The 20,202-nt window shown below is 40.7% G+C and overlaps 1 protein-coding gene across 9 annotated transcripts in view; it reads left to right on the forward strand.

Annotated features, from left to right (window-relative positions):
* LOC120398732 (phosphofructokinase, platelet) overlaps positions 1-20,202 on the forward strand; it is an 82,257-nt gene that overhangs the window by 53,891 nt on the left and 8,164 nt on the right. For 4 of the 9 annotated variants that reach the window (XM_039526312.1, XM_039526314.1, XM_039526317.1 and 1 more), the window contains 3 exons: positions 1,173-1,243; positions 2,941-3,028; positions 4,389-4,541. In XM_039526312.1, the coding sequence (XP_039382246.1) occupies positions 1,173-1,243; positions 2,941-3,028; positions 4,389-4,541 (312 nt within the window). Of the gene's footprint in view, positions 1-1,172; positions 1,244-2,940; positions 3,029-4,388; positions 4,542-13,632; positions 13,786-20,202 lie in introns of all 9 variants that reach the window. The other 5 variants (XM_039526311.1, XM_039526313.1, XM_039526315.1 and 2 more) reach the window with 2 other exon arrangements.

Below are 20,202 nucleotides of genomic sequence, written 5' to 3' on the forward strand. Positions count from 1 at the left end.
AGTGGCTCTCTTGTTTGAGGGGGCAAGATTTATGCCAGCCATTGAAATGTGGCACAAATCTGAATAGTTGTACCTCTGTCTCACTGCAGGCACAGTCCAAGTAGGCAGAGGCTCAGCCTACTTAATTTTGTGCCTGCAGTTATTTTTTCACTCAGACACTTTTGCAGATGTAGTACGTGTCTGCAAACAAGCAGCCCTGTATAAAATGTACCTCTAAGAGCATCCTGTCTTAGGTTAACCCGGTCTGAATTCTTTCTCCTCCTGGATATCTTGGATGAGAAATTCTCTGTATAAGAGGTTCATTGCTTCTGCACAGAGGACAGCTTTAATGTGACCTTGGCAGGATGTTGAGTGTTTGGCAGACTGCCTACATTGTAGTGGCCATTGGAGTGTGAAGCATCTGGAGATAAGTGCATAGGCTAGATAACAGTGAGATAACAGACAAATCACTGAATCTGTTGTCATGTTTGTGCCTTATTGTCAGATATACCCCTTCAGTGGAATATGCTACACTATGCAGCAACCAAGTCCTGAGATTTGTGACATGCTGTATTTTTGAAACGCTGAAGGATTTCTCTTTAGGGCAGACACAGGTTGGTTGCTTTTTCAGAAAGTGGGGCTAGGTCTATCATGATACTTCCCTTCCTCCATGTCAAAGGCAACCCATCAGCTAACCTGGTCTCCCAAAAAGAAGATGGATACATAGTTTGTCATATTCCACTTCTTAGATCGGCCAGAGGATTGGGGGTGTGGGTTAGGTCACCGCAGAGTTATTGTTCCTTCTCTTGAATGAGTGAAGGACCAAGCTTGGGACCTGGTTTTGGATTCTTACTTTATACTGTCACTAAAGGTAAGGGGAGGAGATGAGATGGAGAAGGGACAAAAGAGAAGAGTAGAGGAAAAAGTTGGAGGCAGGATTCATAGAGGAAGAAAAAACAAATAGAGGGGAGCTAAGGATGGGGATAGAGAGAAGGGTAAAATTTAAAGGGAGATTAAATTAACCTCTTGAAACTGAGCTGTGGGATTTTTTGCCGGTCTCATTTGTGGCAGCTCCCACAGTGCTAAACATCTGTGCCAAAAGCTTTACATTAAACTGCATCTGTTGCATGACCAAAGAAGTAGCATTTGGAAAATTACTTAAAGGAACTTCCTCTTTTTAACTTTCTTTGTAGATAAAGGAAATCAGCTGGGGAGATGTTGGAGGTTGGACTGGCCAAGGAGGGTCGCTTCTTGGCACAAAACGGTAATATCATAATTTTGGCTGCGGTCACTTTACCCGAGTAGAAGGAACAGTGGCCAAAACATACCTTTTAGTGAGCTCAGAGGTGGATTAGGGGTTTGTGAGGCCCTGGCCCAGAGCAAGTGAAGAGCCCCTCCCCACCCCTTCCGCCTCCAGTCCCCCCACCCTTGGTGCTCCTGCTGAGGAAATGAAATTGGGGCACAGGTTAGGGTTAGGGGTTGCCCTGGCCCCTGCCTGGCACTCCTGCCGGGGAGTGGGGTTGGGGACACAGGGGTTCCCTTGCTCCCCGACAGCAGCGCCGGGCAGATAGATGGAGCAAGCCCTATGCTGCAACCCCACTCCCCGGCAGAAGCATCAGGTAGGTGGGAGGAGCAGGGCAAGCCCCCATGCCCTGAGCCTGCTCCCTGGCAGATGCGCCAGGTAGGCGGAATGGGGAAAGCCCCCATGCCCCGACCCTTCTGCCTGGAAGGAGTGCCCCCATTTTTCTGGGTGCCCCCCAATTGGCTGGGGCCGCTGAGCACATGCCCCATTGTCCCAGTGGCTAATCCACCACTGAGTGAGCTGCATGTGCAGTCTTTACTGTACATTTATGTATTGAAGTATTGATTTTTGAGAATTTACCTGACATCTGTTCTCTTTTACGTTCAGGATGTAAATATTCAGCATTTTGTGGTATTAATGTGTTTCCTTCAATAGAGACAGAATTAAAATAGTCCCTTGTTGTGTATCATTCCTTTAAGACAGTTAAGGCTATTGCTGCAGAGTATTATTGTAGGTAGTTACAAGAAGCATGGTTACTTGGTACACTACAGTCTTGCGATATACAACTTGTGAATGGAATGCTGTGTCCATGCAGAACCATGTTATGTCTATCTGCATGGAGCAACCTGCAGAATCATGGCTTTCTCTTGTGACTAACACATTCTTTCAACCCATTTACCAAAGAACTTAATGTTAGATTTCACAGATCTGATTACCCTATTTAAATTAATCCCCTCAGTAAAGTTTAGGACTGTTGGCAATAGGGAAACCTTAAGTAAAAACTATTTGTTCCTCATGGTTTAAAAGAACAGAGGGAGAAGACCTACTAAAGATATAATAGACTGAGTTTATCTAATTTTTGGAGTGGATTTCCACAAAAGTCCTTTCCTGGCTTCCTTTGTCACTGGCTGCAATTGTATTGTGTAATCATCTCAATATAGGTGATAGCCAGAAAATAAAATCTTTCTATGGATAAGGCTACGTCTATACTACAAGTGAGGGGTGTGATTCCCCTGGTCAAATACACATACTGGGCTAGCTCTCATCGAGCTAGAGTATAAATAGCAGTAATACCAGGGAGGGAGTAGGGCAGGAGAGGCATGGCTTAGGTGTGCCAAATACAAACCTATCTGAAACTGGTGGGTACGTACTTGGCATGGCGAACCTGTGCCTCTACTGCCACTGCTCATACTACCAAGGCTACACTGCTATTTATACTCACACTAGGTTGATGAAAGCAAGTGTGAGTGTGGGTACACGAGCAGGGGAATCACCCTGCCCTGCCAGCTCAGAGTGCAGACATAGCCTAAGTGTGTAAAATATAGAACTTTTCACTGTACTGATAATTTAACAACCCATCCTACCAAAACAAACGGGTATTGTCAGCAATATCCTTAGATATTTGACCTCTGTTCTCCTTTTGATTTAACTATTTTTAGTACCCTCCCTGCAAAGTATTTGGAGAAGATTGCTGACCAGATGCGCATTAATAACATCAACGCCCTTATGGTTATTGGTGGATTTGAGGTACATTACCTAGTTGTTCTGTTAACTTGTTAGCTGGAATGGAATTGAAACATGCTACACTCATTTTTAAGCATCAGAATATTTTCTTTTGTCCATAACTAAAATTTTGCTTATGATGAATTTTGACATATGGAACAAGCAAGAGCTTTTGAGATAAGAAATTTTGGAGATGATCCATGTCTCTTGAGCTTTGGAATCCAGAATAGTTAATAATAAGTTGAAAACAAAATACATTTTTTTCCTCAATCAAAGGTAAGACAGCAGGGTAGAACAGATTTTCAAAAGAGCCAAAGTGACTTAGGAACACAAGTTCCAAGGGGACTTGTGTTCCTGAGAAATGAGAGCATCTTTGAAAATCCCCATAGTAATCTTTAAATTATAATAAAAACTGCACCCTGGCTTCTTGTTTAAGCCACTCCAGTTCACATGTTCATTTCATTCTGATATATTTTAATTTCCGGGTCAATAATCTAGAAATATATTTTTATTTTTGGAGACAAGTTTTTAAGTCTTTTAACCAAAATAACTTTTACTTAATGTAGGCCCTGATTCAGGAAAGCATTCCTTTTCAGGAAAGTGCGTAAGAATATGTTTAAAATTAAGCACTTCCCTAAGTGCCTTCCTGAATGTGGATGGATTTATGTGCCTGCATAAGTATTTTGCTGAATCAGGTCCATAGCAATGAGATTAAGGGAATTTAAATGAAAATAACTATGATATTAAAATGTATGGGAATCAGTAACATTTTTCTATTATATAGAGTAGGGATCAGCAACCTTTGGCATTTGGCCCGTCAGGGAAATCTGCTGGTGAGCTGGGACGGTTTGTTTACCTGCAGAGTCCACAGGTTCGGCCAATCGCAGCTCTCATGGGCAACGGTTCACCGTTCCAGGCCAATGGGGGCTGCGGGAAGTGGTGCGGGTCGAGGGATGTGCTGGCCGCTGCTTCCCACAGCCCCCATTGGCCCGGAATAGCAAACCACAGCCAGTGGGAGCCGCGATCGGCCGAACCTGCGGATGCTGCAGGTAAACAAACCGTCCTGGCCTGCCAGCGGATTTCCCTGACAGGCCGCGTGCCAAAGGTTGCCAATTTCTGATGTAGAGCATTGGGTATGTATAAAGTATATAGCTCATTGAGAGTGAAAGGTGTACTTATTGTTTGTCTTAGATTTTAAATGTATATATATATATATTTAATTTTTATGTATTTTTTATTAGATTTTAGTGGTTCCTTATTAACCCAATGTGTGATGTGTGCTGTGGTAAAAATGGCTCTCCCTGTGGCCTCATCCATGTTATATTTCCACCCTTGTCCTCTTTTTATCCCTTCTGATTGTTCACATCATGCCTGTGCCCAACAGGCCTACCTGGGACTTTTGGAATTATCAGCTGCCCGTGAGAAATATGACGAGTTCTGTGTTCCAATGGTTATGGTTCCTGCAACTGTATCCAACAATGTACCGGGTTCAGATTTCAGCATTGGTGCAGATACTGCTCTGAACACTATAACTGATGTAAGTCTGTTCAAGTGTGCGTGCTTACTAACAGAGCTTTCAAGTTAATGCTGATTGAATTGGCTAGAAGTGGATATTTTATAGACCAGAACATTGGAAACATAATCTGAAAAATGGCTTGGTGACTGCATGCAAGTGATACTTACTGAACTGAAAAATCCTGGTACACTTGGCTTTCTCCTTCTTCCAGAAGTTCCAACCATTTTTCGCATGCACTGTATCGAAATACTCCATTTTTATTTTATATATTTTTTTAACTTTTGGATTTTGGAAAGTAATAGAATGAGGCTGCCACACACACACAAGTGAGAGAGACAAAGCAGGTGAGGTAATATATTTTATTGAACTAGGACTTGAAGAAGAGCTGGTCGCTCACACCAACAGAAGTTGGTGCAATACAAGGTATAGCCTCACCTACCCTTGTCTCTCTAATATCCTGGGCACGACATGGCTACAACAACACTGTATACACACAAATGGTCTTTCCTGCATACATATACAGGGGAGGGGGGAGAAAAAAAGGAAAAAGCACCACCACCAAGCCCAAAGTCAAAAACTAGTGACAATTTATAGCAGTGTAGGAGAGGAAATCCCTTCTCTACATCAAACACTAGAGTACCCAGTTAAAATAAACAGTTACAGGGTGTCCTTATATATTACAAAGATTAGGTTTTATTTCTCAGATGTTTCTTCAATAAGTAGGTATTCTACTAATGCTCTACTTTGCATCGGTTTTCACTGCAAAAGACGAGAGGGAGATTCCCACACCTGAGCAGCTCTTTTTAAGTGACAAATCTGAGGAACTCTAATAAAGAATAGAATTATCAGACACATAGATGAACACAATATTTCAGGTAAGAACCACCAGTCTTTTGGAATTATTTGAGGGGGTCAACAACCATATGGCGAAGAGTGATGCAGGATATAGTGTACTTGGGCTTTCAGAAAGCTTTTGACAAGGTCCATCACCAAAGGCCCTTAGGCAAAGTAAGCAATCATGGGATAAGAGGGAAGGTCTTCTTAATGGATCAGTAACTTGTTGAAAGATAGGAAACACAGGGTAGGAATAAATAGTAAGTTTTCACAGTGGGGAGCGGTAAATAGCAGAAAAAGATCTTGGCGTCATTGTGGATAGTTCTCTGGAAACATCTGCTCAGTGTGCAGCGGCAGTCAAAAAAGCTAACAGGATGTTAGGAACCATTAGGGAAGGGATAGATAATAAGACAGAAAGTATCATAATGCCATTCTATAAATCTATGCTACTCCCATACCTTGAATACTGTGTGCAGTTCTGGTTGCCCCATCTCAAAAAAGATATACACCTCTACCCCAATATAACGCGAATTCGGATATAACGCGGTAAAGCAGTGCACTGGGTGGGTGTGGCTGCACACTCTGGCGGATCAAAGCAAGTTTGATATAACACGGTTAGATTTTTTGGCTCCCCAGGACAGCGTTATAGCGAGGTAGAGGTGTATTAGAATATAGAAAAAGTACAGAGAAGGGCAACACAAATTATTAGGGGTATGGAACAGCTTCTAGAGGAGGAGAGATTAAAAAGAGTAGGACTGTTCAGCTTAGAAAAGAGACAACTAAAGTGGGATATGATAGAGGTCTATAAAATGGTGACTGGTGTGGAGAAAATGAATAAGGAAGTGTTATTTACCCCTTCACATAACACAAGAACAAGGGGTCACCCAATGAAATTAATAGGGAGCAGGTTTAAAACAAAGAAGTACTTCTTCACACAGCGCCAAGTCAACCTGTGGAACTCATGGGTCAGGGGATGTTGTGAAGGCCAAAAGTATAATTGTGTTGAAAACAAGAACTAGATAAGTTTATGGAGGATAGGTCTATGAATGGCTGTTAGCCAAGATGGTCAGGGATGCAACCCCATGCTCTGGGTGTCCCTAAACCTCTGACTGCCAGAAGCTGGGACTGGATGACAGGGATGGATCACTCAATAAATTGCCCTGTTTTGTTCATTCCCCCTGAAGCATCTCATACCGGCCACTTTCAGAAGACAGGATATTGGGCTGGATGGATCATTGGTCTGGCCCAGTATGGCCGTTCTTATGTTCTTAATAAAAAAAAAAGCAACATTTTCACTAAATAATCATTCAGAAATGCATTGCAATAGCTCTTCTTGATCCTGATGGAAGGGGTAGCTACTCAGAATTTAGGAACTTTATTGTATTATCATAAACTAAAAAGATGTACCTGTTACTATCCAAAATAACTAATCTTGACTGGACAGAAAATAGAGACACTTATTAAAACAAAGACTTATTTTGTTGTCAAAAACGTAAATTTACATCTCATCGGAGCCATTTTGGAAATGTCAGGAAAAACAAATCTATCGTTTTTACTCCAAATATAGCTATTTTCTTTTTATACATTCTGAACCAGGATTCTGTTTCTCATTGGATAAAAACTAACAGCGAATTGAAAACTGTTTTGAAAAGAGAAAATCATATTTGGGAAAAAAGCATGTTTAATCTGTACAGACAGTCCACGTTTAAAATCTAAGATTTGCATAAACTGCAGACTACGAAGGAGGATCTTTCTTAAGGCCAAAGTGCCACACCTTTTTTATTCTGGATTTATTTTGAAGGAATTCTAGCTCTCCTTCATAGCATACTTACTTAATTAGTGTACCTTGAAGTGTCACTTTCCAGCTTTTGTTCCCTGTTTTATAAGATTGTGGCCTTAACCTCATCCAAGGCTACAGCTATAGGGAGAAATGTTCAACAGCTCTTTAGGCTCAGTTCCAAAAGTGTAAGTGTAAAGTCACATAAGTCCCACTGACTTTCAGTGACAGATGGTGACTTTCAAATCACTTTTGAAAATGGGACTTCAGCTCCTAAGTCACTTAGGATAGGTCTGTATTATAATAAAACACCTGCGTCTGGCCCACATCACTGACTTGGGCTCAGGGGGCTCTGCCTGAGAGGCTGTAAAATACACATTCAGGCTGGAGCCTGAGCCCGAACATCAAGACGGCAATTTTAGAGCCCCACAGCCTGAGCCCCACAAGCCCAAGTCAGCTGATATAGGCCAGCTGTGGGTGTGTCATTGCAGCATACACATACCCTTAGGTACTGTTGAATATTTTAGTCCTTATCTGACATTTTTGAGAGGTTTGAAGGATTTCTCAAGTTCCTTATTCCAAGAGCATTAACATCATTTTTTTTACATCTATATATTTATTAACTTACCTGTATATAAAAGTCAACTTTTCATTTTATTTACTTTTAGCAAAATTAGACCCTCGTACATTATTAGATGTTTATTTTCCCTTATAATATTGCCCTTGTCCAGACTGTAAACAACTGATCAAAATTTAGTTCTCAATTATTCTTTACACATGGTTCATGTTACATCTAAGTTGGCCTTGTTTCCAGTTCTGGTAAATAAAATTCTCCATTCCAAAAAGATTGACAGCAAATCAAGGTAAGTAAAATAATGCTATAATGCATGATGCCTGCTTTTCTTTTCTTCATAGGCTTTCTGTATTTACCTAACTATCATCTTTATAGAGCTTGTAGACAGTTTCACACAGAGCAGGACACACCACAATATTTTGCAATACACTGGGAAAGATTTTAGATTTCAGGTAACATCACTAGATATCAGACAGAGCGTATTCCCATGATGTTAATATAATCATTTTATCTATCTGGAAGCTGATACATTTTACTAATAAAAGGCTAGAATTTTGTCCAGTTCTTGTGTTTTATTTCTTCCTAGATTGTGTTTTGAGATGTATATAAAATGTAATGGTTCAGGAAGCCATAGATTCAATTCAGCTGTGAAGAAAACTAACCTTTTATTTTAAAAAAAGTCTTTTGTTAAAAAAAAAAAAGGACTTTTTTTCTTTTACAAAAGTTCATAAGCTGTGTAAGCCTTTTGCCCTCTGAGCATCTGAACTGAAGCTATGGTGGGCCACTCAGAGAACTGGTAATGGAACATAGATTGGCCCATCAGGGTAATCCGCTGGCGGGCCGCGAGACAGGGTTTACATTGACCGTCCACAGGTCTGGCTGCCCGCAGCACCCAGTGGCCGGGAACGGTGAATGGTGGCCACTGGGAACTGCGGGTAGCCATGCTTGTGGACAGTCAGTGTAAACACAGCCTTGTGACCTGCCAGCGGATTACCCTGACAGGCTGCATGCAGCCTGCAGGCCACGGGTTGCCCACCACTGACATAGAACCTTTCACTTTAAGGTCATCCAAATCATACTGAGTAGTGACATTACCCTCTGTAATGGCCAATTGGCTTGTTAAATATGAATAGGCAGTCTCCTTCCAGTTTGTGCGAGTGAGAATAGTGAGCAGAGATATTGCACGGGCATGAAGAATGAACTCCTCCTATAGATGATTGCTCTAGCACAGTATTAAAGCACATTAGTAATGAAGTTAATGGTCCTTCTACTCCTGATGTCCCTGTTCTGTGGATAAGTGTATGACATAGTTTCCAATGCTATCAGTCTGGCATCTTTCACGAGCACTAAAGTGACCTGAAACTTAGTTGTAGGGATTCAAAGCAACTGTTTTATTGCTCCTCTTCTCACTTAAATGTCAATCTTTGTCAATTTTCTCAGTTTGCAATGAGGTAAGTATGTGGTCTGCTAGTGGGTAATGAGGCCTCTAGTATCGAAAGCTCATGCTAAAATAAATTTGTTAGTCTTTAAGGTGCCACAAGTACTCCTGTTTTTTTTGCGGATACAGACTAACACGGCTGCTACTCTGAAACCTGAAAAAGTTTAGTGTGGCTGGTTACTTTAGCTGTCTGTGTTAGAATGTCTGAAAAGTACTCAGGCATGTAAGCAATATCTTAAATGCCATTATAGGATACTGACTTCCTATTTTTCATAATCAGATAAATTGTCCTCTGTACATACAAGAAGTGTAATTTTTGGTTAGTTGTTGCATTGTATGCCTTGTGTTGCCCAAGATGTGTTTGTATATAAAATCTGTTCAAGGATGATACTTATTGTTATGAAGCCTGTAAGGAAAAAGTAAAATATCTCTCCTAACCACAACTAAATCCCAAAGTAATCAAACTCCAAAATTAAATTATGGGTACTTCAGGGTATTTCTCGCCATACAACTGATAATCATCCAGTGGTGCTTTGGCATATTTTAAAGTACATAGTTATTTCCCATTCATTGGAATCAGGAAAAGTATTATAGAGTTAATAGGTAGCAACTAATGTACATACAGGAATTCTGAATTAGAGAGGGTTCATGAGAGCACTGAATAGAACAGGGATCGATAACCTTTGGCACACGTCCCATCAGGGAAATCCGCTGGCGTGCCGGGATGGTTTGTTTATTGGCAGCATCCGCAGGTTCGACCGATTGCAGCTCCCACTGGCTGCAGTTCGCCATTCCAGGCCAATGGGGGCTGCAGGAAGTGGCACGGGCTCAGGGATGTGCTGGCCTCCACTACCCACAGCTTCCCATTGGCCTGGAATGGTGAACCACGGCCAGTGTGAGCTGCGATCGGCCGAACCTGCGGATGCTGCAGGTAAACACACTGTCCCGGCCCGCCAGCGGATTTCCCTGATGGGCTGCATGCCAAAGGTTGCCGATCTCCGGAATAGAAGATGAACTATGAAAAAATAGGACTTCTCGCTCTGAAGAATTTACAACCTAAAGAAAAGAGTGGTTAGGTTCCAGTAAAGGCCTGTGCACTCCTTAGCAATGGGACCTAAATTGTGTAGCAAGATTCTTGGATTCTGAGGCTCTTTAGCACAGCACCCTGGAAATTTTGTGACAGTTTCACTTGCATTTTAGAATGCAGGGTTTTTATCAATCACATATTTAAAAAGTGAATCTTATGCTCGGTACAATTTGTCCTGTGTTGTTCATTTTGATACTACATTGAATTAATTTTCTGCTGTCCCTATATTTCATTTTTGATATGCCAAAGATTTTTGTAGTGACATTGTGTAACTGCGTTGCCGAGATAATCTGGGGCAAACTTGTGGAGGTTTGTTTGCTGACTAGGTCGCATTTGGCACTTTTGCACCTAGCTGGGCATAGGAGACATTTGAGGATTGTGAGATAAGCATGTTAGCTGGTAGTTTCTGCAAAAAAAAAAAATCATCAGTTAGATCGTTAACATAGTGATGATATTTAAATTAAAATGTTTAGTGTTAACGATCTATGAAAGTGAATGAGACAGCCCTTTCAAGGCTATTGTTTCAGGCTGTCTGCAAACTTAGGAGGACAGAACTCAGGAAGTGTACACTGGTCAATGTTTTCGAATTGTTTTCTTTATAACACCAAAGGCTAGATTTTTAAATGAAAGCTTAGATTCTGCAGCACAAATCTCTCTAGCCAGGGGAGGATTTCAGAGAAAATTCTGCACCATGATTTTACAGAAGGCAGGGAGCTCTGCATTTGATTGAACAAAGTGAAACTAATTTACAGCCCCCTTCACAGCTAACAGAGCTTGGTAAGAGGATGGGGAAACATAATTGGAAACGACATAAACCACGATGGGCTTTGGAGGGGTTAAGAGAAAGAAATAAAGAGCTGATCAGGAGACAGGAAGACGTCTTGAGTTCACGATACGTCTGCACAGCAAAAGCTGTGCACAGGTTAGCCTACCTGAGCTAGTGTGAGTCCAGCTAGTGCAGGTAACAGTAGCAGTGAAGATAGCACAGTGCAGGCTTCAGAGCGGGCTGGTGAGCCAAGTTCGGACCCAAAAGCTGTACTGTTCTTGAACTGCCCGTGCTGCACTTCCTTTGCTGCTGTGGTTATCCACACTGTCCACAGTTTTGCTGCACAGGCATAGCCCTAGGGAGTCAGAGTAAAAGGGGGAAGGAAAGATGCCAACCACATGGAGAATGGAAAAGCTGGAGAGGAGCAGCCTAGCACCAGCCATGTGTGAGGGAGGAGAAACAGCCTGTCAGGAAAGCAGCACAGGTAAGGGGTGAACCATCTAACCGAGTTGGGGAAGGAACCAGAAACAGCAGCAAACGGGGGCTGGGTAGAGGAGGAATGATGCTGAGTTATTGTATGTTCTTATACAGTATCTTTGGTCACATTTTATGTTAAGGGTATATTTATAAAGGGTTGGAACTGATTCATAGATGTTATAAGCATGTTACAGACATGAGCAATCAGTGTTCTAGGCTAGATGGTTATACAATCTATAACACTTTTAACCATTTATTAAACCATCTGTTAATTATTTAACCCTTTATAGACTGTGTAAAATATACCCTTCGTATAAAGTGACTGTTTGGGGTTTTTTTGCAACAGTGATGCTGGGTTGTTGCATGTCTTCAGACAGTAGCGGTCCTGGGTTACTGCACAGTGTTCGCGCATGTGTTTGCTAAAAACGCATCAAATGAAACGACGCAGTATTTAATGCAAGTAAAATGTATCTTTCATTGCAGACTAACTAAATGGTTGTGCCAGTAATTGTTCCAGTTCTCCCTCTAACTGAACCACTTTCCCAAAGCCTCTGGCTAAAACTGCAGCTGTGCTCGTAAGTGCTTTGCAGATGTCCAAGCTGCTTTGAGGCTTCACTAAACAAAACCAGTTCCCAAATCAGTATATCTTTTTCTGGTGTAAGGAAAAACTCAAAGAAGCCTGGCTGGGCTGGGGTAGTGACTGTTCTGTGAAGTTCCCCCACCAAGGCTTCCCAATGGCTGACCTTGAAAGACAAATGCCATTCCCCTCTTTCCTGCCTGTGGCACTTCTCAGCACTGCAACGATAACTGGGCAACATTTTAGTCCAGAAGTAACACTGGGATCAGTCAAATCCCAGTTTTAGCTGTAAGTGAAAGTAAAATTTCCAAAATACAGAGGGATGGAGCGTTGGAGGTGAGATTTTCACTGCGGTCTCCTGCCACCACGTCATACCTCCAAGTCATGTGGACCCTCCACATGGACTCCAATCCCCCGTCTTCCGTCCTGGAAATGTCCCAGGTAGATCACCTCTTCCCTTCCCATTTCCTACCTACAATCCACCACTACACAGACATCTGATGGATTTTAGTGGGGCAGGCTGATTGGCCTGCAGAGCTCTCCTCTCATGTAGCAATAGGGTGTTTTATACCCATTCCCACCCCACGGTGCACCCCTCTCCCCACTGGGAAAGTGAGACTGGTGAAAAGAAAAAGTACTACAGGATTTGGATTTCCTTTGGAGATTCATTAAATAGGTGGGGATTTTTCACATTCTCTCTACACAATGGGTGTTCAGGATTATTGCACATTGAGGAAGAATGGGACTAGTGCATTCACTAAGTCAGAACAGCTGCACATTCCATAGTCCTTCGCTACAGAGAAGAGTACTAGGAACTCCGGAGCCTGTGAGAACACACAGACTACCTGACACACTATACATTTACCTCCTGACCATATAGGACATGAAATCCCCAAAAGATCGCTCAAAAAGCCTCTAAAATGTTCCTGCAAAATATATGGTCTTGTGCAATATCCCTGTATTTTTATGCACAATTATCCAAGTTGCATGCATAAAAACAGGTATCTCCTGATGTACATGCTTCTTGCAGACACTTGGAAAACACAGGCCATATTTTCATGATTTTTTCTTTCAGTGACAGAGGTGTGTCTTCACCTTCTAGGACAAAGCAGTAGTTAAAAAAAGCAGCATCTATAATAGCAGTGTATCCACAAGCATTTTCTTCTGAGTGTAGGTGTTTTTCTAGTTACCTTTCCTTAAAAGATTTAGTATATAGAATAGTGTTTGTTCATTTCACTTATTTTGAGGTGACATTTCTAGTACACTCATGCTGCCTACGTTTCTGCTTAGCTGCTTCAGATCTCTGCACTATCCACATTTCATTTTCACTCTGTACTAACTCACATTAACCTCCTTCTGCGCTTTCTTCAGAAGAGCATTGTGCCAATGCGACCCCAGTGCACTGTTGTGGTATTCAGAGGAAACTTTTTTTGTCCCTCCTTAATATCACCAATTTTATTTTGTTGTGCCAATGGAAAGCCAAACCGCCCATCACACGCAAGGAGCCACTAGCTGAATGCATAATAATTTGCTATCCATTTGCAAGGGTGTATTGCTAATAATACTTGTACCGCTGCTTCAGGCCTATGAAAGTTGTCTGCAATTAGCTGAGGCACGTGCTCGCTTTGAGGAGTTTTGCATTCCTATCTGTGTGTTGCCAGCTACTATTAGCAACAATGTGCCAGGCACCGACCTTAGCATTGGTGCTGACACTGCCCTGAATGCTATTGTGGAGGTAAGACTGCATATCCTTTGAAAATTAAACTGTACAATGTCTGTCTTTGTTGTGATACAAGCAAGACCTTGAAACATTTAGTTTTCTAAAATATTCTAGTTTAAAATATTAAGCTCCTGTGATCAGAAGGTAATCAATATTTTCCAGATTGATTGAAGATTAATCTAATTAAAATTAAATCAATTATGTTGGCTATTATTTAGATTGTGTTTTGGTGTTTTAGGTAGTGGCATTTGGGTAACTATTTCAATGCATTTTTAGAACCTTTGTATGTTTGCAATAAGAATAAATCAAATTATTTTGTTGTTTAAAATAACTTGCTTAGGACTACTTTGCTGTACTTAAATGAAAGAATAAAAACCCATGCACCTTAAAAAAAAGTGAATGACCCAAGGAATGGATCAATGATGGAATAAGATCCCAGTTCAGCAAACCACATAAGCCCAGGCTTAAAGCATGAAGCACTTCACTGGGACTGGTCGTATGCTAAATGTTAAGCACATGCTTAAGTGCTGTGCTGAATTGAGGCCTAATGACTGCAAGACTTACTTTCTCATTATACAGAACTTTAAATTTTACAAGTTGGATACATCAAAGCTTGGCTTACAGTGATGTCACTTCCTTTTGTAGTCAAACAGCATTGAGATACCACTGCTGATTGCTATTGTGCATGTTTCCATTTAAATTGCCAACAATTTGATTTCAAATGGGCTGTATGACCAAAATAATGCACTTTGCACATTATGGGCCTGCTCCAGCTCCCCTTGAAGTCAGTGGTTCACAGGGATGACTTTGGGTCCTTAGTTGCCTGTAATCCTTGTTCTTATTAGATAAAACACATGTGTGCTCTGCCATTAGACAATGTGCAGAATCCTTTTATTCTCCAATTCTGGCTCCTCAGCATCACTTTAAAAATAGAACATTTTTAGTGTGTCATTTGGTGTCTGAAGATTTTGTCACAAATTTCAATTAGACCAGGATTTGTCCCTTAGTTCTTGCTTACCATGGCATTTGTTGTATTGGCACCAGCGGTGGCAGCACTAACAGAATCTAAATGCATACAGCAGGTAACATGGCTGATATCAGTGGGGTCAAAGTCTTCACTAGTGATTCACCTGGCAAAGACTGAAAACGTGAGAAGTACCAACAATAAAAGTTATAAATGGTAGATGGCCACAGACAAGGTAGAAAATACCGACAGTTGTTGCTTCTATCCCACTGCCTTTTATTGTAGGCCGCACAGCTTTCAGTAATGCTTCATCCGTGTTATTGCTCTCAGTAAAAACTAAATGAGGAATTTTGCGCAGGCTTGCAAAAGTTATTTACTTGTTCCCATAATATAAGAACTAGGGGCCACCAAATGAAATTAATGGGCAGCAGGTTTAAACAAATAAAAGGAAGTTCTTCTTCACACAGCACACAGTCAACTTGGGGAACTCCTTGCCTGAGGAGGTTGTGAAGGCTAGGACTATAACAGCATTTAAAAGAGAACTGGATAAATTCATGGAGGTTAAGTCCATTAATGGCTATTAACCAGGATGGGTAAGGAATGGTGTCCCTAGCCTCTGTTTGTCAGAGGGTGGAGATGGATAGCAGGAGAGAGATCACTTGATCATTACCTGTTAGGTTCACTCCCTCTGGGGCACGTAGCATTGGCCACTGTTGGAAGACAGGATACTAGGCTGGATGGACCTTTGGTCTGACCCAGTACGTCCATTCTTATGCTCACATGTAATCCTCTTGAGTTCCGTGGGTTTGCACCATTGTCTTGGAGCCAGTGTCTTTGGTTGAGATTGACAGTAGCGTACTGTTGCTCTTTGCGTCTTCTTTGAATACCAGAATTCTTAGGAGAGGCAGTGTGCTTCACGCTGTGGTAAAAGATTATCAGAATTTGGTCCCTGAGTTATAACTCTGTTCTAACTCTGCTTCAGACACTGACATTGTATTTGCCTTTGGGCAAGTCACTTACCCTGTCTGATATGTCCCCCTCAGCAATAAACGAGGAATAGTAATATTCTCGTAAAACACTTTGCCAGAGTCTCAGCTGACAATTTATGCCAGCTGAGGATCTGCCTCTCTGAAAATATCATATAAGCATTATTAACTAGTATACTACGATAGAAGTGCTTCTTCCCTAAATAATGTCCTATATACCAAGGGAGAACTCAGTCCTGAAAATACTTATGCTTATCAGTAACTACTTTTACTCACAAGTACAGTTATTAATGTGTGTAAGTGCTTGCAAACTCAGGACTTTTATATGTTGGAAGAAGTCCTGTAATAGGAAAGTAGGAGGAATAAAACCTTTCCCCAGCTTCCCAGATGCATGTGCAATCATGCAGTTAAAAGAGCAGCTTAAGCAAACAGACATTGTTATTCTTTACTTCACATTCTTCAAAAGCTTCATGCGGGAATTTTAACTCCTTAGTGCTGATGGTTCATCACAGCCAGCAGAAATTGTTCTGTGAAACACTGACTCTGGTGTGAAAGGATTAAAAATAGGGTTGTTGAATAGTCGCAGTTAACTCATGCAATTAACTCAAAAAAAATAACCGGGATTTAAAGCATTTATCACGATTAATCGCAGTTTTAATCGTACTGTTAAACAATAGAATACCAATTGAAATTTATTAAACATTTTGGATGTTTTTCTACATTTTCATATATATTATATTCTGTGTTGTAATTAAAATCAAAGTATATATTATTTTTACTACAAATATTTGCATTGTAAAAATGATAAAAGAAATAGTATTTTTCAATTCACCTCATACAAGTACTGTAGTACAATCTCTTTGTCATAAAAGTGCAACTTACAAATGTAGACTTTTTTTGTTACATGACTGCACTCAAAACAACGTAAAACTTCAGAGCCTACAAGTCCACTCAGTCCTACTTCTTGTTCAGCCAATCGCTCAGACAAACCAGTTTGTTTACATTTGCAGGAGATAATGCTGCCCACTTCTTGTTTACAATCTCACCTGAAAGTGAGAACAGGCATTTTCATGGCACTCATGTAGCTGGCATTGCAAGGTTTTTACGTGCCAGATATGCTAAACATTTGAATGCCTCTTCATGCTTTGGCCACCATTCCAGAGGACATGCTTCCATGCTGATGACGCTCATTAAAAAAATAATGCATTATTAAAATTTGTTACTGAACTCCTTGCAGAACTCCTCGAGCAGAACCCGTCATCAGCATGGACACATATCCCCTGGGATGGTGGGACATATGAATCTTTAGCGCATCTGGCATGTAAATATCTTGCAACGCCAGCTACAACAGTGCCATGAGAATGCCTATTCTCACTTTCAGGTGACATTGTAAATAGGATGTGGGTAGCATTATCTCCTACAAATGTAAACAAACTTGTTTGTCTGAGCAATTGGCTGAACAAGACATAGAGCTGAGTGGACTTGCAATTTTACATTGTTTTATTTTTTAATGCAGTTTTTTTGTACATAATTCTACATTTGTATGTTCAACTTTCATGATAAAGAGATTGCAGTACACTACTTGTATTAGGTGAATTGAAAAATACTATTTCTTTTGTTTTTACAGTGCAAATATTTGTAATAAAAATAAATATAAAGTGAGCACTGTACACTTTATGTCCTGTATTGTAATTGAAATCAATATATTTGAAAATGTAGAAAACATCCAAACATATTTAAATAAATGGTATTCTATTACTATTTAACTGCAATTAACTGCAATTAATTTTTTTAATTGCTTGACAGCCCTAATTAAAAACTGACCGATCCAGCCAGTTAATGGGACAAGATAACTTAGTATAAGTACAAGAGACTTAGCGGATGGAAATCCAGACATCAGCACAGTAAAAACATTCAAAATGCTTTGCTACAAGATTTGACCTATTTTTCCATGTTTAGTGCCTCATACTGCAGTTTGCTGTAAAGTTCAGATTAATTATTTTTAGTATTTAGACAGGTAGATACTAGATAACATAGCACCTAAATACTTCTCAGGATGGTATTCTACAACACTCGATAGATCCAAAGTCTATCCCTGCTAGAACCTTGGGAAACTTAATAATTATTTGTGGGGAAAAAAACTATTTGTGGATTGTAAAGCCAGAAAGGACCATCATGACCATCTAATAAGACCTCCTGCATAACACAAGCCATAGAACCTCACCCTTTTGTTTCTTTGTCAAGCTTCTGATTGAATAGTAAGAGTCCCTGTGTTGCAACCACCATCCGACTGGACGAGCCTCCCTTTAGAGTCTGGCAATGGTATTTTGCAGGTGGGCAGTCACCGTTCAGTGACAGATCCAGGATGAAGCAGTTTATCATGCCCTAGTTATCTCAAGAGTGAAAGAATGGGAAATGAGCCCAGAGCATGATCACCAGATCATAGAATCATAGAATATCAGGGTTGGAAGGGACCTCAGGAGGTCATCTAGTCCAACCCCCTGCTCAAAGCAGATCAATCCCCAACTAAATCATCCCAGCCAGGGCTTTGTCAAGCCAGGCCTTAAAAACCTCTAAGGAAGGAGATTCCACCACCTCCCTAGATAACCCATTCCAGTGCTTCACCACCCTCCTAGTGAAAATGTTTTTCCTAATATCCAACCTAAATCTCCCCCACTGCAACTTGAGACCATTACTCCTTGTTCTGTCATCTGGTACCCTATGATAAAAATAAAATAACCAGTGTTTATAAAAATAAGGCCATGATTATCAAACCCAATTAGTGATTTGTGGTCCCTGCAGTATTAGATGTTCAATTTGAGATGCCGAGAGGGGAGGTGGGGGGCAGGGCAGATTTTCAGAAAATGTTCAGCTCCCACCTTCTGAATACCCCTTTTGAGATATCTCAAGTTTGGCGGCCAAGTCATTTTTGGACAGCCTGGCCTATTGTTTACTTCCCCAGCGCCTAAAAGCCAGGATTTCCTTAGTGATGTCATAATGTATACACTTACTCCCTATGAACTCCCAAGCATTGTGTCCAGGGAGTTAGAACTGGTGTGATCATAAGCCTGCCATTGGTGAAAGCAGCAAGGGTTGCTACAAGTATGCTGTTGTTTATTGTACATTGAGAGCTTACACTGAGCTGTACACAGTGAGGAAAGACTGGAGACCACAGTAAGGGCACAGTATGGGAACCAAGATAGATAGAAAGGGGTTGCCAGTGTAACAAACTGATGAAGTGCATGATCTGAACTAATATGTGCTATATTTTGTTCTGGAGCTGCTGCTTGTTTTTTTAAAAGAATATGGGATAGCATGTTTAGATCTATCTGTTAGATCATTTGTGGATATATATATGTTATAGCTCTGGTAGTTGAACTAAGGTTACATAAATATATAATATCGTTATTCGTGCGCTAAATGCTGTAATTTATGATAATGTTAAATGCTTATGACTTTTTAATTTTTTAGGCTTTCCCATTTACCAGTTTATACTTTATTTGTTTTGTGCTCTGGTAAGTAGGTATTTAATGCAAATATCAGGCTCAGAACCTATCTTTAGATATCAAAAAATAAATGATACTAAGGCTGTATTTGGAAAAATTAATCCACAAGCAGAATGGAAGAACATCAGATGTAGAACTGCATCCATAATTACTCACCAGAGGTCTGAGGGCTGTTTTTATGTTTCCTTCTAAATAAGTTGTTAATAAAGGGCAAGAACTTCATGCTCTTGAATTTGCCAGATCCTTGTGCTCATCTGCTTCCTCTTAATTCAGCTGGGCCCACAAACCACATTTGCAAAATTCTGTTTGCACTGAAGGAAAGGTTTTTTGAGTTTAGGGCAATTATTTTTCAAATACTCTTCGACTTGATCTGCTGCTATTTTGGGCTTTTCTCTTTAGTCCTCTGATCAGAGCTGTCAGCTTTTTGAAATTTATTTTTGTGGAGGCTTGTTTAAGCTACTCACAGGCAGCTCTGATAGAATTTGCTGTAAATCATCATCCCCTATGCTTCATGTAAGCCAGCAGATTTCCTCATAGTGAGCAGCTTTTCTTATCTACGAATGGGTAAGATGTGATTTGAGGTCAGTCTCCCATAATCAGCATGTGTTTATGGACATGAAGTAGGAGAAATTGGCTCTGTTGCTGCCAAGTCATGGAAATTTGCATGACTAGCCCTCTGGATAAGCAAATTGTGGATCAGTAGAAACCTAGGACTTCAGCCTCGTAAATTCAAATTGTAAAGAAGGACGTGTACTTAAAACCCCTCAGTATCACAGGTGATTTCTTCAGTCATGTGCACAGTAAAAGTAGAGACTGGCTAAATTTGGATATACGCCCAGATCAGAAAGCAAACTCCATTTTTATATCTCTATAAAAGTCCAATATAACTACTCCAAAGCTTTAAGAATAAGAATGTGCCATGAGATTAATTTATCCTTTAACATTTTCAGAAAGCAGCCAGATGGAAGGATAACAC

Source organism: Mauremys reevesii, linkage group 2 (genome assembly GCF_016161935.1).
Source record: "Mauremys reevesii isolate NIE-2019 linkage group 2, ASM1616193v1, whole genome shotgun sequence".
NCBI classification, from domain to species: Eukaryota; Metazoa; Chordata; order Testudines; family Geoemydidae; genus Mauremys; species Mauremys reevesii.